The sequence below is a fragment of the Ascidia mentula genome, chromosome 4 (assembly GCF_947561715.1).
Source record: "Ascidia mentula chromosome 4, kaAscMent1.1, whole genome shotgun sequence".
NCBI classification, from domain to species: Eukaryota; Metazoa; Chordata; class Ascidiacea; order Phlebobranchia; family Ascidiidae; genus Ascidia; species Ascidia mentula.
In genome coordinates, this window is record NC_138569.1 from 19,887,337 (window position 1) to 19,909,197 (window position 21,861).

Genomic DNA, 21,861 nt, shown 5'->3' on the forward strand with positions numbered 1-21,861 from the left:
GTTTTGTTTCAGCTGTTACGCTTCTCACCTCTTTCAGACAAAACATTTATTTTTAACTCAAGGAAGCTGAAAACGCCTTATTTCTCTGTATTAGTGATTTTGATATTTTTCAAAGGTGCAAATCAACTACATGTCAAATGATTTTAAAAACGAATTATTATTGTGTGGAGGAATCCTGATCTCAACCTCTTGGGTGTTGACTGCAGCAAATTGTTTCGAGTAAGAATGTTTCGCTGAACAGATATTGACAGGAGAGCAAAAAATATTTGATTGGTCGTCAAAGTGAGAATGATAAACCCCACTAAAGCAGAACGGACCCCTCCGTCGCTTCAAGCATTTTTCCCAGCTCGGCATTTCTGTCCTGTAATCTATACCATATTTTGTTTAGTTTTTACGTGGGTACCCTTAGCTCAGTAAAATAATTAATCTGTTCTTTCGGCACAATTAAACGTATAATTTTACTATAGGTATATGCTATCAAACAGCTCTTGGCCGTTTGTATCTGTTGTAAGATTGGGAGCCCTTCTACAAGCGGATGCTGGCGCGCACGAACAACCGTTGGAATGGATAAAAAAAATCGTAATTCACCCGCTGTACAACGTCACATCTGCACATAATAACATCGCTCTTATGCAAGTAAGTGGAAGTTAAAGTTTTTCATCCTTTTTTTGCAGGGCTATATCTGATTTGAAATACATTAAAAACCACATATGTGCACTGAGGTTTTAATTCACACCATACATCTTTAGCTTTACACTCCTGTCTCTATTGGTTCGTACGTTCGGCCGATCTGTTTACCACAAGGCGAGGAGGTTTTGACTGACAACATGTGTGTGGCTACTGGATGGGGCACAAGTACAAACTATTTTACTTTTTTAAGTTCCTGTTTTTTACTTTTTATATATTTAAAAACAGTTGATAAATGTTGGCCTTTTAGAATAGAACATATATCATATCTGCCATAGCTCGCACTATATGTGCTTCACATCGTTTGTACATACAATTTGTCAGAAAACTTTGGAACAAAGGATTACCCTTTGATGGAGGCTGACCTTCGGATTCTTCCTGTAAGTTATTGCAATCAAGCGAAAATGCCGCCAACGAAACCATTTGTGGGAGAAACAAATATTTGTGCGGGGTCGAACCGTGGTGGATTTGACTCTTGTCAGGTGGGTATTGAGGAGTCGGTATTTCTTTAAATAAAAATCCGCCTGTGGAAAAAACCGTTCCCGTAAGTTCTCGTACCATCAGTACGATGTACTTGTGTAGCTGTTGTGGTTGATGATTGAGCAAATGTGCCACAGGAGTGAATAAGCATCACGCTCAGGCAATAATTGGATTAAAAAGCATCAACATGTGCAGATTAATTTGGCGCAATCATTTTTTTACGGTTGAAGAATCTGTTAATGTTATTGGAAAACAAACAAAACTTGTCGATGAGAGTAAAGCTGCCGCTGATCAAGAAACCTGTAGTTTTTTATTTAGTTGCAACATGCAACGTTTGACAATATTGTTAATATCTGAATTATAATAATATTTTATTTCAAATGAAGTGATTTATAATTCATTGCGCATTTTAATATACATATTTTCTGATATTACCCTACCTACAGGGTGACAGTGGTGGTCTTCTTATGTGCCAACGATGTTCAAACTGTGCTTGGTTTGTTGCTGGCATCGCTTCGTTTGGACTCAACTGCGGTCAACCGAACCAACCTGGAGTTTACACGAAAATCTCAGCCTACGAGAATTGGATCAAAAATGTTTCTGGTTTAGTACAGACTGCTCGGAACATATCTGGAACATGCGAAGGTAATTCAGATAGAATGTCGGAACACACAGCTCGGAACACAACATGTCAGTAATGAAACTACGTGTGTTATGTTTACATGGGTGCTCACTGCCGGAATGTTATTAAACCTGCATTTAAAAACGAGTTTAGCATTTTGTGGATTAACAATTACTCTGTCCTCAACCAAGATTAACTTTCCAATTGCCATCAGTTTATGCCTTTGCGTTTGAGGTTTTTCTTTTTTTTGACCACACCGGGGTTTGAACCCAACCCAGGATGTCCTGAGCACGAATCTCGATCAGGTTTTTTTCTTAGTGTGTGGTTCGGGCCCTTGACCAATGCTGCCAATCACCCGCATGCAGCTAAAGTTTTCCCGGTTAAGCCTCTCTGGGGTTATCGGAGAAGTTCGACATCAAGTGACGTGTACAAAAATATCACTGTGACCGCAAGGTGGAGCAATTGGTAAAGTCGAAAGAAATTTCTGATTTGCGGTGATTCTATTTCGAATAACCAAGCTCCGAAACAGAGTGTGGAAATAAATTTTGACCCGGGTTCGTAGAAAAGCTGAAGCACTAACCCAAAATGTACTTTTGTAAATGAGCAAACAAGATATATTAGTCATCAGGGTAGGTTTACCGAGGCCATGCATCTTCTAATCTTACAATTTTAGATTCCTGAATATTCACCCATTTATCCATGCGTTATAAGTTTCATACGAAATAAGTTTTCTATGTGTTGAACTGTATTCGATCGTTAAACATTATAAAAATGACCAATATTAAAATCAAGTCAACACTCTTAACAAATCATTATCAAGTCTTATATTTTGGAAACCTTAAAATATTCCAGAGCAAAATATTTCAGGCTGACATCGCCATTCCTTCAGGGTGACAACGGTTTGTTTGTTTTCGGTTTAAATTTTTAAGGGAATTGTGTTATATAGCTCACTTAGTTAATCAAAATAAAAGAAAGTACTGCAACCAAATTATTCTAATCATTTTCCTCTCACGAAACTGCAAAGGATTACGTCACTGGAAACTTATGTGCGTTAACAAGCGGTTTCTTCCTGTCACAGCGAATATCTGATGTATTTTTATACCCGGTTTGTAATGGTTCGTGTAAATATATTCCTGGGATGGATTGACGAATAACGTTTGTCGTAAAAATGTCCGCTTCGTTATAGCAACAGGAAACGCCTGCTACTAAATCGTGATAACAAAATTATAAATTTACCCACGTTCTTTGAGGCCGCTTGAAACACGTGTTGACGTCAAAATAATGACAATTTTCCGAAACATCGTGCCATCGCTAAATATTTTGCATGGTTATTTTGTCTTTTTAAGACTTCGAAAACTATTTATAAATGAAAATTTTCCGAAAACATCGTTCGGTGAAATCGAGGCCTTTTAAGTGCCTCCAGGCATTCATTGTCATGGCGAAATAAGTAGTTAGGGAAAGATTTTGAAATGGTTAAACGTTGAATTTGAAAACTAAATAAAAAGTTAGTATTTTCACATGTAGCCTTTGTTTTAATGTGGATGGGGTAAACCGATATCATTACAAGTGATTCGAAATTGGTTTGATTCGACGGCCTTCGTGGCATTATTGTAAGGTGTGGTGGGGAAAGTGTCCACATCGCGAATGATTCGACAAGTTTTACCGACCTTACTTTAAAGCGGCATGCGGTTTGGTAATAATTGGGGTCTAATTAAGGCTTTAGCTGCTTCGAACGTAATTGCATAATTGCGATTAAAGTAACTACAGCGAAATTGGTCGGTTTCTGGAAAGTGCTTCAACGTTGGTAAAGTAGGAAAGCAACACTCAACATCAAAGTAGTTTTTGGCCAAAACAAAGCCTTATGTCTGCAGGCTAGCGACAGGGACGGGATAAACTGGTTTATTGCCAAGTTTCTACAAACAGGCTTGGTGTCGACGCTGCAAGACGTGCTACATACGTAAGCGGAAGAAAAACTATTTCTACTGTCACCAAAAAGCAGCTTTGGTCTTCGACTATTGTACAGTCACTAAAGCTGCACTAACGAGACCGAAGAGGTCGAAACAGTGGCCCTATATGCAGTTCACTAAACACAAATTATCGGTTTCAGATAAACATCCAAACAAACATTGTATTTAACAGAAGAGAGCTTAGCATAAATCCTAAGCATCAATATGATGCTTTTTGAGTGGCATAACGTACTGGAAACACTACGTGCATGGTTCTTTAGCAAGATATGACAAAATCGGGGCAAAATTTCATTGACACGCATGTAACGTAGTGACGTCAAAACATAATGACCAAAATATCAAAGTGTTTTTTGCGCCTCGAGGTTTTAACTATGATGATGTTCGTGCGTTGCCGCCGGCGTTTGTCGGAATTCAGGCGCGCGATCTCTCACGGCGGTGAACGGAAATGCAGATGAAAAAAAATGGGAAAAAAGAATTCTGTGACGTAGTTTGTGAGGCTGGCATTCACATGCTGCTAGCCAGAAGAGCGTTTTAAGTGTTTGAGGGTACCTTCTGTTAGTAACCTAGGTGTCTACGTATTAAGGTACTTACTTATACTGTTTACAAAGAAATGGATTTTAAAAAGGCCTGCTTGTTCGCGCTCTTTGCCTGCTGTCTGACTCTAAATGAAGTAAAAGGCCAAGGTAGAATAAAGTCTAGTGTTATTAATCACTGTAGAACAACGATTAAAGTGTACGCATGTTTATTTATTTAAACTTTTCAAGCTTCCGAATTTTACCTTTGGTGTTGGAAAATTGTTGTCCGACAACTAACGTTCGTGTTCTAGCATCCTAATAGGTTTGCAATAATTCGTAACAACTGTGTTTTGCGCAGCTTGCATCGACAGAAACGCCCAATGTCCTTTATACAAAGCCTATGGGATATGTAATCATCCAACATATCGTCCTTCTCTGGTGGGAGTGTGCGATAGGTCGTGCGAGTTTTGCACACCAGGTATGACAATTATTTGCACAAAAACATGTGATTATTCATGTATACATAGGCGTCGATTCAGCGGTGACTGGGGGTGACATGTCACCCCTCACAAACAAACATTTCGTTCAAACTAAAAATTGTTGTCAGAAAAACCACATACATTATGCTGTGCGTTAAGCTAGTTTTAAAAGATCTTTATTATCATCGTCACAATCACGACAAACACAAACGTCTCGTGGATTATCACGCAACGCAGCAATTGTTGTAACATAATGGTAAGAATCGGCATTGTTGCGTAATAGATTTGTTTGTTACTTCATGATTACTAAAATTTGCAATTGACCGAGTGAAACAAAAATGTCCCGCTTTCAGTAAGAGGATTCGTAATCGAAGTGTCTAAAATTTAGTGCTAGACCAACATGGTTCGGTGTAAAAAGAAACTGACACGAAACGGATTTTGCGTCGTTTCCTATGTTTAGGGCGATGCGACTGACGGAATGTTTTTTTGCGTGTTTTTAAAACCTGGAAAAGTCACTCTTAATATTTGAAATATCGACGCCTATGCATGTATACAATCCTACCATGAATTTAAGTGTTATCGCACACATACCAGACCGATGTATTTTGCCTCTACGATAAGTGAAGTTTACGTAACACAGACAGAATTTACTAGGTAAAAATACAAATTAACACACTTCAACCATTTTTTTGTTAACATTATGCGAATTGGTTATCTGCCTAAACGTTCGGTTGCCCAATCCAATATTTTCAAAATTTGCCGATAGAATGACAAATATTGCATTCGTTCGATTATTTGTTAAAACATATATCTTATTCCTTCCACTTATATATCTTCGGTGTAAGCAACGCTGATACATAAATAGCAGCAAACGTGATAGCCATCCGAAGTCGCTTAAAATCAAATTGCAATCAACTCAAACCTTTACCCGCAAATCATATTTTGCATATTTTTGTTTTGAAATGTACTTATTACTTTTATGTACTCGTAAAAGGTGGAGCCCAGTGGAATGAGTGGGCGCAATGGAGCCCATGTTCGCAGACATGTGGAACGACCGGCACCCAAAGCCGGGGCCGAACTTGTGATTCAGGAAACGACTGCACGGGAGACGCCACAGAGTCAAGAAACTGCAACAGGGTTCCATGTGGAGGTAACACGTTCTGAACAAAATAAGTGTTTTTCGGTTGACCTAATATGTTAGTTTTATTTGCGTTACAAGTTTATTATGCCGACTTTTGGTAAAACGTCGCAAGGCAAAAGTTTGCAAACATGTTGAGTGACCCATGTAGTGTACTCTATTAGCAGAAGCTAAAAACAAACTCTTTTGCGTTGCTTCTTTTTACAGTCCATAATCTGTATATAAATTAGAACATTATCTATACATAGATTTGTACCTGCCTCTTTCGAGTGATTTCTTCAATGAGGTGTTTGTTTTTGTAGCGTGGAGTAGCTGGGGACAGTGGGGAAATTGTGATGCAGCTTGTGGAGTGACTGGAACACAGACGAGGACAAGATCATGTCTAAATGGGAACGACTGCGTTGGCGATCCCAGCCAAACAGGAAACTGCAACGGACCTGCTTGCGAAGGTATCAGTATGAAAACGTGTCCTTAAATAAACATTATATCCTATAGGATACAAATATGTGACAAGGACAAAAACTTCGGTTTACATGAAACTAAACTTGTTGGATAATTTTTGTAATTCAATGAAATAAAACCTTACCACGATTTGTGAGTAGCCTGGAGTCAATGGGGCCAGTGGAGTACTTGTAATGCCCAATGCGGTACGACTTCAACTCAGACGAGAACTCGCACTTGTCAGAATGGAAATAATTGTCCGGGTTCAGCAACAGACAGTCGTACTTGTACTGGAGCTGCCTGCGTAGGTGAGAACGATATCGGAACAACGCAAACAAGCTTATTAGTATTTATCACACTCGAAATAAATAAAGATACTTGTAGCACAGCAGTGACTGGGTGCCATTTGTAAATAGCGTGCCGCCAGCTGTTTTCCGTGTATTTACATGGAAAGTTTTGTTATATTCATGGTAACGAGGCGGGCGTTCTTTGGTTATCCAATGATTGCTTCGAAATATTTTTGTATTTTGTTGGGGAACCGTTAGCTGAATAAGGTTGGAAAGCACTGCTGTAGCACGAACAGTTTTTCGCAAATCGCTTCAAAGTAACTTTCAATACCTGCCTAATTTGTTTGTGGGTTTCGTCCAGGGTTTGCGTTTACACTGGTATTAATTTCTAGCTCTAAAAGTTCACTTTTTTTTCGCGAGTTTTCATCGCCCTGGATCCGATATCAAAATATTTGTTACGTGCTTTTGAAAGGTGCTCACGGAAGAGTGGTTCAACGTTTATTAAAGTAAGAGTATTGCCAACCACACAAACTCTTTAACCGCGTTCAACTTTGTTTTCAGCATGGAGTCCATGGGGCCAGTGGAGTACTTGTAATGCCGAATGTGGTGCAACTGCAACCCAGGAAAGAACTCGCACTTGTCAGAATGGAAATACTTGTCCTGGTTCAGCAACAGGCAGTCGTACTTGCAATGGACCAACCTGTGGTGTGGAGACATTTGTAAACTTAAAAGGCGTTTAGTTGTGCAAGTCAATTGAAAGCCGTATATATTATGAATTGCAGCAATTTTACGAAAACGCTATTTGAATATTCCGTACAATTATCGTTTTCTTGGCGACGTTAACATGAAAGTGAAAGTTAACTTGACAATGGATTGTAAATGGTTACAATACATTGTTTAACAAAACGATTTTTGACAAAAAATGTATAATCAACTACATTTGTTTAGAATGGGGCCCGTGGACCTTGTGGTCGGCCTGTAATGCTGCATGTGATTCAGTGGGCGTGAGACTCAGATCTCGCACCTGTTCCAATGGAGGAAACTGTGCAGGGTCGCCAACAGACACGGAATCGTGCAACGGAGATCCGTGCGGTGAGTGGACTAAAAGCAACATATCCAACCATGGCGCGCTGGTTAAGTTGTAAAAGTTCAATCTTGGGCATCAAAAGAAACAAGAATCTACGGGGCGCGTAATTTTGTACATGTTTAGATTCGTAAGAAGTTGGCAACAATATTCTAAGGATGAATGCTTTAGAGAAAATAATGACAAACATACAACCATAAAAACACCTGTTATGTTTCTTCAGGAACTGCGTGGGATCCGTGGGCTGTTTGCAGTCAGTCATGTGGAACAGGCTTTCAGACACGAACACGTCCTTGTGGAACCGCATGCACCGAATATGGGAGTCAGCAATGTCCCCAAGCTTCCGATTGCTCGTACGCAACAATTTGTTTTAAGCTTTTAGCAAAAACAAATTGTGCAATTTTTTTTCCAGTTGCGCTGCTGGGTGCGCTTGTGAAGATGTTGCATCGAATTGTTTCAACGTGGCATATTTTAACCAGTGTAATCATCCAAGTCTTGTTGCTTGGGTAAGACTAAACTGTGCCAAGAGCTGCAACATGTGCCCGGCATGCAATTGCGGTAAGTTTTGCTTCTCAGATACAAATTTTCGTTACCATGGCTAAAATTATTCTGACGAAATTATATTTCGGGCTTGTATCGTTCGGGAAACATTGAACACAAAAATATCACTATGTGGCACCAAAGAACGTAAAAGGACAAAATATCCGACTCTTTGGTACCCAACATATCGACGATTGACCGAAAGGTACCACAAAGTGGAAATATGTGAGCCTGCTAGTCTACCAGCTAGCCCATTGCCACGGTCACCAGATGCACTGATGAGACCTTACAGGTCGAAACAGTGTGTATACCTGTCTGCAGCTCTCATTTACTATTATGGCTGTTTTGCGCATATCCGACTCTTTGTTATGGGAAAAGTTATTACGTGGAATATTTATTTACGTGTGACAAGAACAAAAAATACGTTCACCTGTAATAGAACGAGTATATGGTTTAAATTTCTTTGTCATTGTATTCTGCGTTGTTGTCACTGTCGACGTACAATGTACCGGAAACGTTTAACAAGCCAACCACGTAATTTCGTCAAATATGCGGGTTTCCTAACACGAAACCCGCAGATTTGACATCACCGCCTCAGATAAACTTTGCGGTTATTTCAAACGGGTAATTTTGGTTGTTCTGTTTCCTTTGTTACCGCCATCCCCATGCGGAATTGAGCAAATCCATTCAAGTTAACAAAAAAGTAGTTTTAAGAAAAATTTTCGTGAAACTTTTAAAATTAAAAGATTCCGAACTGCATAAAACCAATGTTCTTGGAGAAAACTTGTCTGAAAGAATGAAATTTATTTCTAATCAATGTTTCTTCACTCGTTTCTTTTTTTTGGACGATTGCAAACAAACAAAAATTGACTGCAAGAAAAAAAGAAACTTTTAACAGGGATTAAACCATAGAACAAGACTTTGTCAAATCCTGCTAATGGCAAATGTAAAATAACACATACCGATAACATGTTAGTTCGGTATGTACAAAATATATTCCCGTGCATAATTGTGGAACTTAGGAAACTGTGTCATCGCAATTATTCTGTGGTTTCAGGTCCAGCGTGGTCAGCATGGAAGCCGTGGACTTCGTGTAGCGTCACTTGCGGTGCTGGAACAAGATGGCGCTACCGAGATTGCAACAAGGTTGCAGGATGCGGATCCGAATATTTCCAGACGGAACCTTGCAACGATGGAATATGCCCAGGTAGGAACTTTGAGTTTGTTTTAGTAAATGTCGACTGTGGCGGTTACCATTTGCGGAACAATGTTGAAATGTTTTGTTTACAATAACTTTGCAAATGAATTTCACGTAGCCGCTAACGGGTGGGCGTGAAAAATAGTGTAGCACGCGAATAAACCAGCAACAAAAACCTAGTTTAAAAGTGAATTTTACATTTAAATCAACGCTATTTTGGTACAACTTCATTTCAGTGTGGTCCAATTGGTCCTCGTGGGGCGCCTGCGACTGTGCAACGTCAAAGAGATCGAAAACTCGAACCTGTTCAGTAGCTAATGCATGCCCAGGTCTCGATACCATGACTGAAGATTGTACTCCTGTGAATTGCCCTGGTAAGGAAAAGAACAAGATAAACTAACAGATAAAAGCCCTCCTCATTAATTCTGGAAAATTCTGGCCCTCCACGTTAGGGCACAGTCTTTTTCCCTGCGACAACAAATTACTCATGTAATCTATTTGAATAAATAAGAAACTAACGATGCTTATAGCGCTTAAGCGAAATTGACTTTTCCTTTAAATCTGCTAACGTCCATCAGACGTTTGTTTCCTCATTATCAAACTGAAACGAAGTGACAAAAAAACAAAACTTCACACCTTTGAGATAAGAGATATGAAATTTTGTTGTGATAAATAAATATTCTTCGTGACCTTTATCTCTTGGAAACAATTTTGGACCCATCGCGGAAATTAATGGGCTTAGTTCACCATCTACACTATTTGTCTTTAGAATGGAGTAGTTGGAGTTCTTGGTCAAATTGTGACGTGACTTGTGGTCCTGGAAAGCAAAGGAGAAACAGAAACTGCTTGAACGCGCCTGGGTGTCCAGGATCTTCCTCACAAACTAAAGATTGCGTTGCTGGAGATTGTCCTGGTAAGTTTTCGTCCCGACAATATCCTTGTCACGCATAAATTTCCGTTGCGAGCTCGGCAACGCGATTACAGAGTAAATTGCCGCGCGTGGAACAAACTACTTTCAGAGCAAAATTGTAACGATTGCTTTGAACGGTTTTACTGAAACAGACTTTGTCCTCAACCGGTATCACTTATCGTACACATTATTGAATGCAGTTTTTAACCCTTGGAGTGTCTGGTCGTCATGCGACCAAACGTGTGGACCGGGAATGCAGAGCAGAACACGTACATGTACTATCGGAACCCTGTGTGAAGGAGATTACTCGGGAATGCAAAGCTGCAATGTCAGAGCCTGTCCATGTAAGAGGAAGTGGCATAATGTGTTGTTTTATCGTGTATTCCTGCCCATTCCATTCTCCATACAGTCTATAACACGTTTGCCATAATAGCCCAACAACTTTTGACAACGAGGGATTGCTTTTTCGTTCATAATACGTCATTGTCAATAAAACGAGTTGTTTATATTGAATAAAAAAATAATGTTAATTTAAATTACAGCGCCCCTTGAAGTAAGTTTATTAAGGATTTCGCCGATCTCAGTAAAACCCCGAGGAAAATAATTGAAATAACACCCAATCGTTGAATATATTGCCTGAAGAGGAAGAAGTTGTGATTTTCTGAGTGTTTCTCATGCGGATCGTTTGTTTGCAGTTTGGCTTAACTGGGGGAATTGGAGTCCTTGTAATGAGGCGTGTGGTGGGGGGACAACAACCAGATCGCGGACCTGCCAGAATGCTCCGGGTTGCGTTGGTATGAGTACGGAGACGTTGGACTGCAATACAGAGACGTGTCCTTGTGAGTATACCATGGAAATCTTTGGGCTAAAATAAGGGTGATTTTCTTCGAAAAACTAAAAATTTAAATGCACCGATACGTCAATACCCAATTGACTATTCTGCCTGTGTATCATGCTCAGTTTGGCAACCTTGGGGACAGTGGGGTGATTGCTCCACAACATGTGGCGATGGAACTCAGACGAGAACCAGAACTTGTGGACAAGGACCATGCAGTGGAGATGCCCAAGAAACGCAATCCTGCAATATCAAAAACTGCCCAAGTAAGTTGAGTTTAACAATTGTGTTGCAACTGTTAAACTGTTTGAGTTTCTTACTATTAACAGGATAAGGTGCACTGAACTTGCAGCCAAGGCATGGTGTGCTTGTACACCTGACCATACCTTGATCCAGCTTGGCTGCGATGTCAGTGAGCGTAATAGTCGAAGTATATTTCTTGAGATCGTTTATGATGTAATAAAGTCACTTTTTGGTCTTTATGACATATTTGGATGACCAGTTTGCCCAAAACCGTTTGGTGACCATCTAATGTCAAACAAGCTTGCACTACCATAAAAGGACTCTCTTTCATAATATCTTGAGAAGTTTAACTATCGAACAAGCTATCGTATTTTTGTCGTGACGAGGAAAGCTTAAAATTACTTGGTGCCTTCTGTGTAATTGCGTGCCCGTAGGCGTGTCTGCATGAGTAAAAAAATCTGCGAAGCGTTCAAGGAGGTCGTGATGGTACAAACTGTGCCGCCCTCAGGGAAAGTGACTACAGTATCCTTGGAATGACGTTGGTGATGCATCTGTTTCTGTAAAATAACATACAGGTTTCTTATTTCTGTTTCGAATTGCCGAAGATCACAAATGCTTTGTCTGTCACGTCGAGGGAAAATTTACGCTAGAAAATGGAAATGAGTTGATCTTTTTTTGATTTTTCATATAGTAAGACAGCTTGAGTCATTCATAATAACTTATATCCTGTAGTAATCCAACTGACGCGAACTTATCGAAGCGTTAAAACACGAGTGCGTGTAAGTTGTTTAAAGTTGCTCCGAAACAAAACAACAGCCTGTACTAAGATGCGTGGAACTTGGTCTCAGTTAGTTAAAGTTATCGCTAATTTCGCAGGCTGGACAACTTGGGGCACGTGGGGTAGTTGTGACGTGACATGTGGTGGAGGATCGAGATCGAGATCAAGAACATGCAACGACGGCCCGTGTCAAGGTTCCAACACTGACACGGAAATTTGCAACAGTAACAACTGTCCGGGTAAGTATTTATAACGCCAACAACATTTTATGTTTACGAGGTTTATGCTCCAATGATTTTATTATAGACCCAGTCTTTAACCAACCCCTATGAAGGAGTAAAAGCTTCTCAGATTAACTGAACTAAAAATAATTGCAAATAGAATCATTACGGCAACAAGGCCCAACCCTATGTCCACAGCAAATAATCATTTACGACTTTGACATTTACAACACGGTTAAAACTATTAGATTTGCAAAGAGTTGGTACAACTTAAAATTTTTATAATCTTACATTTGCTTTATCGCAGTTTGGTCAGACTGGAGTCAATGGGTAACCTGTACAGCATCTTGTGGTGGTGGAACTAGTTCCAGAACACGAACTTGCGTAAATGGGCCGGGATGTGATGGCTCCGCTTCAGATCAGAGAACTTGCGGTACAAATGTGTGCCCATGGAGTCAGTGGAGCTCTTGTGACCAAACATGTGGAGAAGGTTCGAGGATGAGAACCAGAACCTGTAACTTGGGTCCATGTGCTCAACTTTCCAACACCCAAACATCGTCGTGCAATACTCAAACCTGTCCATGTAAGTATTAAAAAACGCAAAAGTTTGGCCCAAGGTAATGCTGACATTTTTTGCACTGTTGGTTGCATTATTACACAAAATCTTCAAACAAAACTTCTCAAAAAGTTATGCGCTAATTAATTGGGACTATTGTAAACACCCAAATTTCAACAAAGGTTTTCATGACTTGTTACAATTTAAGTTTTACCAGAGTTTATAGAGAGTTTATTATTTTACCGCAAAAAAAATTTTACTGTAACTAAAGAAGTCTCTTTAGCGTGTTACACACTGTTAACGTAAGTAACATAATCGAGGCGTCACGAACATTCCGATTCAATCGAATGCCTTGGTGCAATTATTCGGATTTGAATTGTAATGATTTTGTTTTGCAAATAACCTGGCAATGGGCGACTGACTTGATAACCCAATTGTTTTTTTGTGTTTACTGTTCATGTGCTTGGCAAAAATGATTTAATTTGATCAATAGAACTAATTAAACCATATAGCTTTACGTTGGATAACGCTATTTCGGAGCATGACATGAGAAAAGGCGATAAATTCGGCTCAAGACATGTTCACACTTAATGCAAGGATTTGTTTATACAGGAAATTCAGCCATTGCGTCAATGTTTTAATCGTTGTTCAAACAATTAAAAACAGTAATATTTCGACAAATGTAATACCCACCATCACAAACCATCTGGTTCTACATGTGGCTTTTTGTAGCGTGGTCCTCTTGGGGTACTTGGTTAACATGCTCAGCAACATGCGGGGGAGGAAGGCGATCCAGAACAAGAACTTGCCAGAACGGACTGAATTGTGCTGGTTCCGCTTCGCATGAAGAGGATTGCAACACGCAAACTTGTCCGTGTGAGTGTACAGCTAAACGGCCACTGATAATTCTTCATTATACAGAAACTGGGCTTGATGGTAGTTCTGTGAAAATTTTCCGCCTACTTCAGATTGATGAGGGACGAATAAAAAATTTACTTTCGCGACCCGAATGGTTATCACGTATTTCTCCTCATTAATTTTAATTTGCCCTAATGTCATGATCTCATTCAACCTAACCAGGCTTTCGTTATTTAGCTTGGACGCCATGGGCTACTTGGAGCAGTTGTGATAAATCATGCGGAACCGGATCACAGACCAGAACAAGAACCTGCAACAACGGTCCGTGTGACGGTTCCGGCACTGGCACAAAGCAATGCAATACACAACCGTGTCCGGGTAAGTCTAGGGTTACAGTTGGTTGGATGAAACTACGGTATTTTCTATTCAACATAAACCCCATCAGAAAAACCTCGTTTATTCCAAAATACTTACACGACATACTGTTACGACAAGTCCGTAAACATTCCAATCTATTTATATAATCACAAAGCTACCTACAGAAGCGCACACTCTGTGGACGTTAACTGAAAAGTACCACAAAATGAAAATATCCGCCTGGCTCGTTTAGCTATAGTCCAGAGCTACACTATATTATCGAAAACTGAATTTCTCACTAGCATAAAATGTTTCGCTATTAAGTATGACATCAGCAACATAGAAAGTTGTTGGATATGCGAAATAATTTATTAGGAAAACTTAACCATCAACCTTAAAAAACAGAAAAGGGGTGGTTTAGGTTTCCTAAACTAAAACCATTTCAGTGCAAAAATAATTTTGTAGCATGGACTGAATGGGGACCTTGGGGAAGCTGCGATAAAACTTGTGGGGACGGAGAAAGAACACGAAGCAGAACTTGTTCTAATGGACCATGCGATACAGGATCCGATACCTTCACCGAATCCTGCAACGAAGGCGCATGCCCGGGTAAACAACAGCTTCTTGTTAAATTTCAAATTTTTGTACCTTAGAATTTTTTTGCAAAAAATGGGATTTCAAAGTTTGTTGCAATCAAAAAAAAATCAAAACAAAACCACGCTTTAAGTTTTGTTTGTATTCGAATCTTCTGTTTTTATTCAAGCAAACTGGAGCAACTGGGGTCAGTGGGGATCTTGCGATGTAACGTGTGGACGAGGGGGGCAAACCAGGACGAGACAATGTGTTGGATCTGGAACTTGTGAAGGAGATTCAAGTGAAATAAAAACATGTCTCCACGCATCTGTTTGCCCGTAAGTTTGCTCTTGCACTCCTAATCTAGTGTATCCTGATAATTAAAGATACTTGTATATATGTAGGTACACATTGCATATATATTAATTAGGGTCAAGATAAATGCGCCAAAGCAGTCCAAATGTTTTGTTTTTTAGGTGCGTCTGTTCTGGTCCAAGCTGTGTAGACACTTACACCTCCTATTGCCCAACCCAGTCTCACTTATGTGGCAACGGCTGGTTTGATCCGTATTGCAAGAAGACGTGCAATGCATGTAGTTGCAACTGTGGTATGTTGTGCTCTATAATGCCCCATTTTAACCCTGATACGTCCAACTGGAGACATGTTTTAAAAGTTTGGCAAACCTTGTCCTGCTTATATGTGAGAATAAAATGTAGGTTTCTTAGTCCGCAACACTATACGAGTTAAACTCCAAGCATTAACAATATCAAACCTCAGAGGCACAATTTGGAAGCTGTTGCAAGTCAATGAAACGTTTTCTCACTTCAACTTGTCGCTAACTCATTGAAGCTAAAAATTAGAAAGTATTAAGTTTGTCACACGAATGTAGCAGTTTATATACGACTAAACCCTAATTGTGGTAAAATACTCGTCTTATTAAAAATTTGGATTATTAAAAATTAGTTTAATTTTAAATGTTTGCCTATGTATTAATAATTGTTTAGGCACATGGTCTGATTGGTTAGCGTGGGGAAATTGCCCAGCAACGTGTGGCGATGGAGTGCAAACCAGAACCAGAACTTGTCCCACAGGTTTCACTTGCAACGGTGACACAACTCAAACTCAACCCTGTAGTCACCCCAATGCCTGCGTAGGTAGGTTATCACAAATGATTAGGTGGCAAAAATACGTCAAGGTGTTTGGTTGATAACGTGTGAAGCTCAAATATATACTTGCCTAAAGAGATCTGGTTAAAATACGGCGACAAATCAAACTCCAGAATGTTTATTAATGTTGACATGATATTAAAATATTGTTACGAGGTATTTCTATCCTCCGTGTTTATGTTTCAGTTCTGTGTTTTTCTAAGTATTGTAAATAACACAATGTTTATGTATAAAGCCACATGGTCGTCATGGTCCTCATGGGGTTCGTGTACTGGACCATGTGGGTCCGGATCGCAGAGCAGATCCCGTACCTGTGTGGGAGGATCAGGTTGTCCAGGATCTGCCACCGAAACTCAGTCATGCGTGGTGACTTGTACAGGTCAGTTATTTGTTCAAGGAATAAATTTCAGAACGTGCCGAAGTGGTTTCGTAAAAGATGTTGCGAACAGGAATTAAATTTTTTAAGCCAGAAACATTTTTTTTACAAACAACACAAATACATGGAATTGAATGCCAAATATAACCCTTGAAAAAAACAAAAACATTTCACAATTTTTTCCGCGAAATCAGTTTGTTTAATGATGAATAAAAGGAAAAAAAAAAATTTTAAAATTGAAACCGTATTTATGGTGGCATTGGAATTTCTGTTCGTTTGTTCCACAATATTGACATCGGTATATAACTGCCCTCTCACAATACACAAAATTCATCGCAAAAATTATAGTCTATGAAGAATCCATTACTTTACGTGTATAAGTTTATACGTTTCGTCCATACCAGGTTGGGGAAACTGGAGCCCGTGTTCACGATCGTGCGGAAATGGAACAAGAACCAAGCAAGATTGTGCGACCTGCACCAAGTCCTACGAAGATTGTTATGACCAAGATTGCCCTCAACGTAAGCTTGCAAACTTTATGTGATAAACGCAACTTTTCGCGCGGCCACTTTCTCTTCAAACAGCTTTTATCAGTCATGGTCATTCATGGTAAATACTTAAGGTTTTTCTTTTGATTGCGTGGTAAAGAGAATAGTTCACCTTCCTGCATTTGTCAGTGTTTTTTTTAATATTGGACGCGTTTAATTTTTTGCAAATATCGTCTTTTTGTGAAAGCTCATATGTCATAGACGAACGCTTTCCCCTCAAACCCATGAAAGCTATGTCTAAAGATTTGGTTCATCATTCATGGTAGTTACTTAACGGCGCGTTGATCAAATAGGCTAAAAAACCGCTTGTATTTGGAATTTTGAACAGTTGTTTATTGTATAGCCAGTAACCATTCCTTCCTTTTTTACAGAAACCTGTTCGGGCGGTTTGTTGAAACGTTACTCGTTCAACAAACACAAGTGTTGTGACCCAAGGGTTACATCGTCTTGCGGGATTGGTACACTAGATGGACGAATCGTCAATGGAAGGCCATCCAAGGCAAAACAGTGGCCGTGGATGGTGAGTACGCAACGAATGGACACCACGTCATTCAAACAGACCGAAAATAACAGACAACATTCACTGTTTGATGTGGTGTTGCAAAGATTTTTTTTGATAGTTTTTATTTTTCATATTTGTACTTTTTTGAGAACTTGTGCCTTATGTAGTAAAGCAAACTTGCATAATATGTGCAGGCGTTCATTCGCTTCATCAGGTCAGCGCGCAGCAGTTTGTGTGGAGGAATGCTCATATCAACGAGATGGGTCCTCTCGGCAGCACATTGTTTCCAGTAGGACCAAAAGTTTTTACATATGTTAAATACCATAAAGTTACTTTTTTATAAGTTAAGTGAAAATAGAACTAATCAGAGAAACAAATAGTGCGAACTGGCGTGTTTCGGCTTTTGAAGTTAATATCATACAATTTAATACCAACGAGATTGGCAGTGAATAAAAAGTCAATATTCATAAACCAGTCTATTTTTCATACAAACTATTTCTCGGTGTGCCTTCGGATACATCATAAACGCTCCGACAATCATGTTTCCAAACCTCAAAATACGGTTTTAATGCCAGTGATCTACTTTTTATGCAGAGGGGTCACGGCTTCGACGATTAACGTCCGCCTTGGAGCCCTGTTGTTCGACGACAACAGCTTACACGTACAAAAGTTTGGCGTGATACGAACTGTTATACACTCGCAGTACGCTTTTCCAAAATACGACATTGCACTGTTGGAAGTAAGCATTAGTTACGCGATCTGTAGTTACTTGTATTGTTGAGTGGTTTTCAGGTTATGTGAACCAAATTTTGTTTCTGGTATAAGCCCATGTTATAGAATATGTTGTTAAATTGTTTAGGCTTAAATTTCTGCGACATGCATTAAATGTAGGACTACTTGTCTATTTGTAACGTCATTTATACTCAAGATAACCATTATAAATCTTTCATTATTCTCTTTTCAGCTTAACGGCTACGCTAGCACTGGGGATTATGTGAAACCGATATGCCTACCACAGGGTGAAGGGACACCCACAGATAATATGTGTGTTGCAGCAGGCTGGGGACTTTGTAAGTTTGCATAGGTTTTGTAAATATTAATACATGTGTGATTTCATATTACGCTATGACACAAGATTGAAATTTATGAGACTTGCTACTCAAAGCCCGCGTGGGCAAATCGAGGGCATATGTGTAGCCTATAAAGCTGTTTACACGCAGCCTATAAACCTATGTCTAAGTAGGCGAAATAAATTTATCATTTAAATGTTTGTGCAACAACTTGGGTATTTGCAAGGCTGCTGTTAATTGCTTATACTTCAAAGTCTCGTTTAACGCATGTTTAGACACAAATATTAACCGTTATGAATCGTTCAGTGGCAGAAGGAGCCAGTGTTCCCTCGCAACTGCAGGAGGTCGATCTTCGGATTTTGCCATTTGAAGTCTGCCAACGTGCTTACGGTTCGGCCGAGCAGGCAATCCATGTTTGTGCCGGAAAAGTGGCAGGGGGCGTTGACACTTGCAACGTAGGTTCTTAATGTAATAAACTAAGTATATAATTTATATTTCGGGTCATTATACGACTCGTAGCCTATATAGGCCTAAATGCAACAAGAAAAAATTTCCGAATGCTCACCATTGGTACATTCGTTATTGTTGTTACTGATTTACGTCACGTACATTCAACCCAGGTTATGCCCTTGATGCGCAATCGCGACAAATTTTTTATTTGGTCGTAACGTTTAAGTGCCAGACATGTCAATTAACCGCCAGATCATCTAAATGTATCTATCCTTAGATACCGCGGTAAATAGATATTTTTATATACAGGGTGACAGCGGTGGCCCACTGATGTGTCAAAGATGTTCCACATGTGCATGGTATGCTGTTGGTCTTACGTCTTTCGGCCATCGTACTTGTGGAATAGCGAAAGCCCCTGGTGTGTACACAAGGATCACTTACTTCGAATCTTGGATCGCAACTACAACAGGACAGAGCAGTTCTGGCAGTTTTACTGCTTGCGAGGTATAACGGCTTTAGAGTTTGTTCCTTTGTCAGGAATATTGCCGATTCCTCGTATTATGTTTCCATTTAAATTGTACATATATTTCGTTCTGTAGCCTTTCAAGCCGGAGTATATTTTAGTTTCCATTCGTTTGGCAAATACAAAAACACTCGCGTCTGTTGTGTTATCTTTCATTTCAAATTGTCGACAGGTTAATAATAAAAAGTGCACGATGTTACCACTTCAAGAGTGGTTCTCATATATTTATGACCAAGACCCAACATTCGTCTTTAAATATCTTCGGCCCCACCAGAATTTAAAACGAAAAATGAAAGAAACTGATTTATTATAACTTGAACGTCGGCGTCCGCCAAAATTTCGCTCCGTCCCATTGGTGTGATTCTCACGTCACAATAGAATTCCACCGACCTCCAGTTAATCAAACTATGTTTTGGCCTGAAGAGCAAGGTATTTTGTTATTTTGCTGCAAATTACACTCTTAAAACTACAAAAACATTTCTGGTGGACTTTTCCACAGGCTTCAAACTGCAATGCTTTGCTGCTGCATTAATTCTACAATTACTCCGTATCTCTTCCGTGGTATTGTTAAATTATGAAATTTTCGTACAGAAAACGAACGAACAGTTGCGAATTATGTAAAGCCACTCAAACAGTAACCGCATTCAACTTACCCCCAACGATTGGGTGATTTGCTTTCCAACAAGGTCACGTGACTCCGTTTTCGCACGTCGGCGCAAAATTCAAACACACCCGCACTCACAACAATAACAGGTCATATCTATGTACACACTGTGATAGAAAACAGCCGATCGTTTGAATATAGAAACCCAGCCAGGAAAGGAATTGTTAAGGCAAAACGGGCCTCATAGGACTTTTCCGGGGAGAACAATCATACTGAGACGGGCTGGTGCGAAGTCAGCTGGGAAACATATCACCTTCACAGGTTAAAAGAACACTAAAATAATCCTTCGGAGGCGAATGCTGGTCAACTTTAATAGAAATTAAAGTGTAGAGTGGACCGTGTGCATGCTGTCGAGAGTAACCGACTTCGACACGCGAGGATTGTGTGCGGGCGACGAGGGCAGGGAGACAGCGCTGAAAGAAATAAAAAAAAACGCACACAAACTAAACGGGCGCAATCGCACTTTAAAACACGTGCTAGGGGCTGTAGAAGTGAGGGGTGTAGGGTGATGTGGCTGCTTATGAGGAATGCGAGAGGACGAGATTACTTTGAGATGGTTTGCGGACACGCGGCAATTCATCTGGAGTGGGCATGTGATCTCCTGTCACCTTGTTCAGCTGCTTGCTCTCTGGCGCCACTCGCTGTCCACCTATCTGTGCCCGCGCCATATTGTAATCACCCGAATCGAAATATTTCTGCTGAGAAAAATTCATTTTTTTAGACCAGGCACATGCAGAGTTGCTTACAAGAGCTTTACTGATACAGGCCTTGACACATGTACATGAATTTTTAACATTAAATAATGCAATTGATACATTCCCCTGTTTTGATTTTAAACCAAAGCATGAAAAATGTATAGCACTAAATGCAAATGCCTACTGGTCACTTAGAAATCCAAGTTAACAAAGTAAAATGATATGGAACACTGCATTCCATTGTGTGTCAGTGATAAAACCACCCACTTGAAATAACACAAAGTTTTAACTCAATTATTACAACAATTTAATAATTATATTCCATGCTGTTTTAGGAATGGTACCTGTCACACACTATAAATATATATCAAAATCAAGTTCTATTTAAAATGTATCCAAATTTCAAAACCAAGTTCCAAAACAGTATATAATTTAAACAACTGCTCCATTTAGATTTCATGCACAGTATGGCAAATAACAAATTATGTCATATACAACATCCTGAATGATACTTCCTAACTGCCAGGATGGTACCACCATGGTTTCCAGTAACGCAGTGGCTCACATAAATAGAAACTAGTGTGAAGTACTTAAAATGGGAATAGAGATCACAACACAAAATGTACCGTAACTTTATGGCAAAAATACTGTGTGCTTAATACGTAGGAAAGATTAATTAAAAGCTATGTAACCTTTTTAAATGTTTTGACAGAAATAAGAACAGTAATATCCATCCATGATATTATTACCTTTTGGTTCATCCTTTTCTGCAACATGCTTGAGCCAGCTTTCGGTTTCAAGTTTCCATATTTAGTTTTGAGCATTTGCTCTTGTTGCTTTTCAATTTCCTACACACAGCAACACACTTAAATCCAGATCATAGAAAAATGTAGACTTATTGACATAATACACTCAATAATCAAAATGTACATGCACATTATCTTGTCTACTTACTGATGCTGAAAGCGGCTGCTTAAACTCTGCATTTTCCTCCACAGACATGGCTCCAAATTTCAAGGGCACAGGGGCTTATTAACAACTTATTACTTAGCTAGCACAACAATCAGATGTCTTTGTGGAATTTTTTTAAACTAAGAA

The 21,861-nt window shown here is 39.5% G+C and overlaps 3 protein-coding genes across 5 annotated transcripts; 2 read left to right on the forward strand and 1 right to left on the reverse strand.

Moving 5' to 3' along the window:
* The first annotated feature begins 471 nt into the window (after positions 1–471).
* LOC145898270 (clotting factor B-like) lies at positions 472–1,865 on the forward strand. The gene is made up of 4 exons (XM_082986701.1): positions 472–636; positions 750–855; positions 1,012–1,169; positions 1,614–1,865. Exons 1-4 carry the CDS (start codon positions 472–474, stop codon positions 1,863–1,865), a joined length of 681 nt encoding a protein of 226 aa, XP_082842827.1.
* Positions 1,866–4,299: 2,434 nt separating this feature from the next.
* Positions 4,300–19,542, forward strand: LOC145899261 (uncharacterized). Its single transcript, XM_082987992.1, has 31 exons — positions 4,300–4,439; positions 4,630–4,749; positions 5,745–5,900; positions 6,191–6,337; positions 6,491–6,637; positions 7,178–7,321; positions 7,565–7,708; positions 7,924–8,053; positions 8,113–8,258; positions 9,298–9,447; positions 9,675–9,812; positions 10,208–10,351; positions 10,549–10,692; positions 11,044–11,187; positions 11,309–11,449; positions 12,303–12,443; positions 12,733–13,008; positions 13,714–13,857; positions 14,077–14,217; positions 14,662–14,805; positions 14,960–15,107; positions 15,246–15,376; positions 15,774–15,923; positions 16,171–16,314; positions 16,716–16,832; positions 17,231–17,379; positions 17,556–17,650; positions 17,956–18,100; positions 18,326–18,431; positions 18,738–18,886; positions 19,191–19,542. The coding sequence occupies exons 1-31, from the start codon at positions 4,367–4,369 to the stop codon at positions 19,389–19,391; spliced, it is 4,449 nt and encodes a 1,482-aa protein (XP_082844118.1). The 5' UTR covers positions 4,300–4,366; the 3' UTR covers positions 19,392–19,542.
* A 124-nt stretch (positions 19,543–19,666) lies between these two features.
* Positions 19,667–21,858, reverse strand: LOC145899265 (alpha-endosulfine-like). 3 transcript variants are annotated; one of them, XR_014402477.1, is made up of 4 exons: positions 21,718–21,858; positions 21,513–21,611; positions 20,058–20,766; positions 19,667–19,821 (listed from the first exon to the last, which is right to left on the reverse strand). XR_014402477.1 is itself a non-coding variant. In XM_082988000.1 (3 exons), exons 1-3 carry the CDS (start codon positions 21,763–21,765, stop codon positions 20,587–20,589), a joined length of 324 nt encoding a protein of 107 aa, XP_082844126.1. In that variant the 5' UTR covers positions 21,766–21,858; the 3' UTR covers positions 19,957–20,586. The 3 variants fall into 3 exon arrangements, 2 of the variants coding, with proteins under 2 accessions (XP_082844126.1, XP_082844125.1); XM_082988000.1 differs by lacking the exon at positions 19,667–19,821 and having other exon boundaries at positions 19,957–20,763; XM_082987999.1 differs by lacking the exon at positions 19,667–19,821 and having other exon boundaries at positions 19,957–20,766.
* Positions 21,859–21,861: the final 3 nt, after the last annotated feature.

Bases quoted from the DNA above. Each gene is read 5' to 3' on its own strand.
- LOC145898270 (XM_082986701.1), top strand. From the start codon at position 472: ATGCTATCAAACAGCTCTTGGCCGTTTGTATCTGTTGTAAGATTGGGA. The intron at 637-749 runs GTAAGTGGAAGT...ATACATCTTTAG, and splicing joins ATAACATCGCTCTTATGCAA to CTTTACACTCCTGTCTCTAT. The intron at 1,170-1,613 runs GTGGGTATTGAG...CCCTACCTACAG, and splicing joins GTGGATTTGACTCTTGTCAG to GGTGACAGTGGTGGTCTTCT.
- LOC145899261 (XM_082987992.1), top strand. From the start codon at position 4,367: ATGGATTTTAAAAAGGCCTGCTTGTTCGCGCTCTTTGCCTGCTGTCTG. The intron at 13,858-14,076 runs GTGAGTGTACAG...TTCGTTATTTAG, and splicing joins CAACACGCAAACTTGTCCGT to CTTGGACGCCATGGGCTACT. The intron at 17,651-17,955 runs GTAGGACCAAAA...CTTTTTATGCAG, and splicing joins TCGGCAGCACATTGTTTCCA to AGGGGTCACGGCTTCGACGA.
- LOC145899265 (XM_082987999.1), bottom strand. From the start codon at position 21,765: ATGTCTGTGGAGGAAAATGCAGAGTTTAAGCAGCCGCTTTCAGCATCA. The intron at 21,612-21,717 runs GTAAGTAGACAA...TGCTGTGTGTAG, and splicing joins AGCAGCCGCTTTCAGCATCA to GAAATTGAAAAGCAACAAGA. The intron at 20,767-21,512 runs GTAATAATATCA...AATTTTTCTCAG, and splicing joins AGAAAAGGATGAACCAAAAG to CAGAAATATTTCGATTCGGG.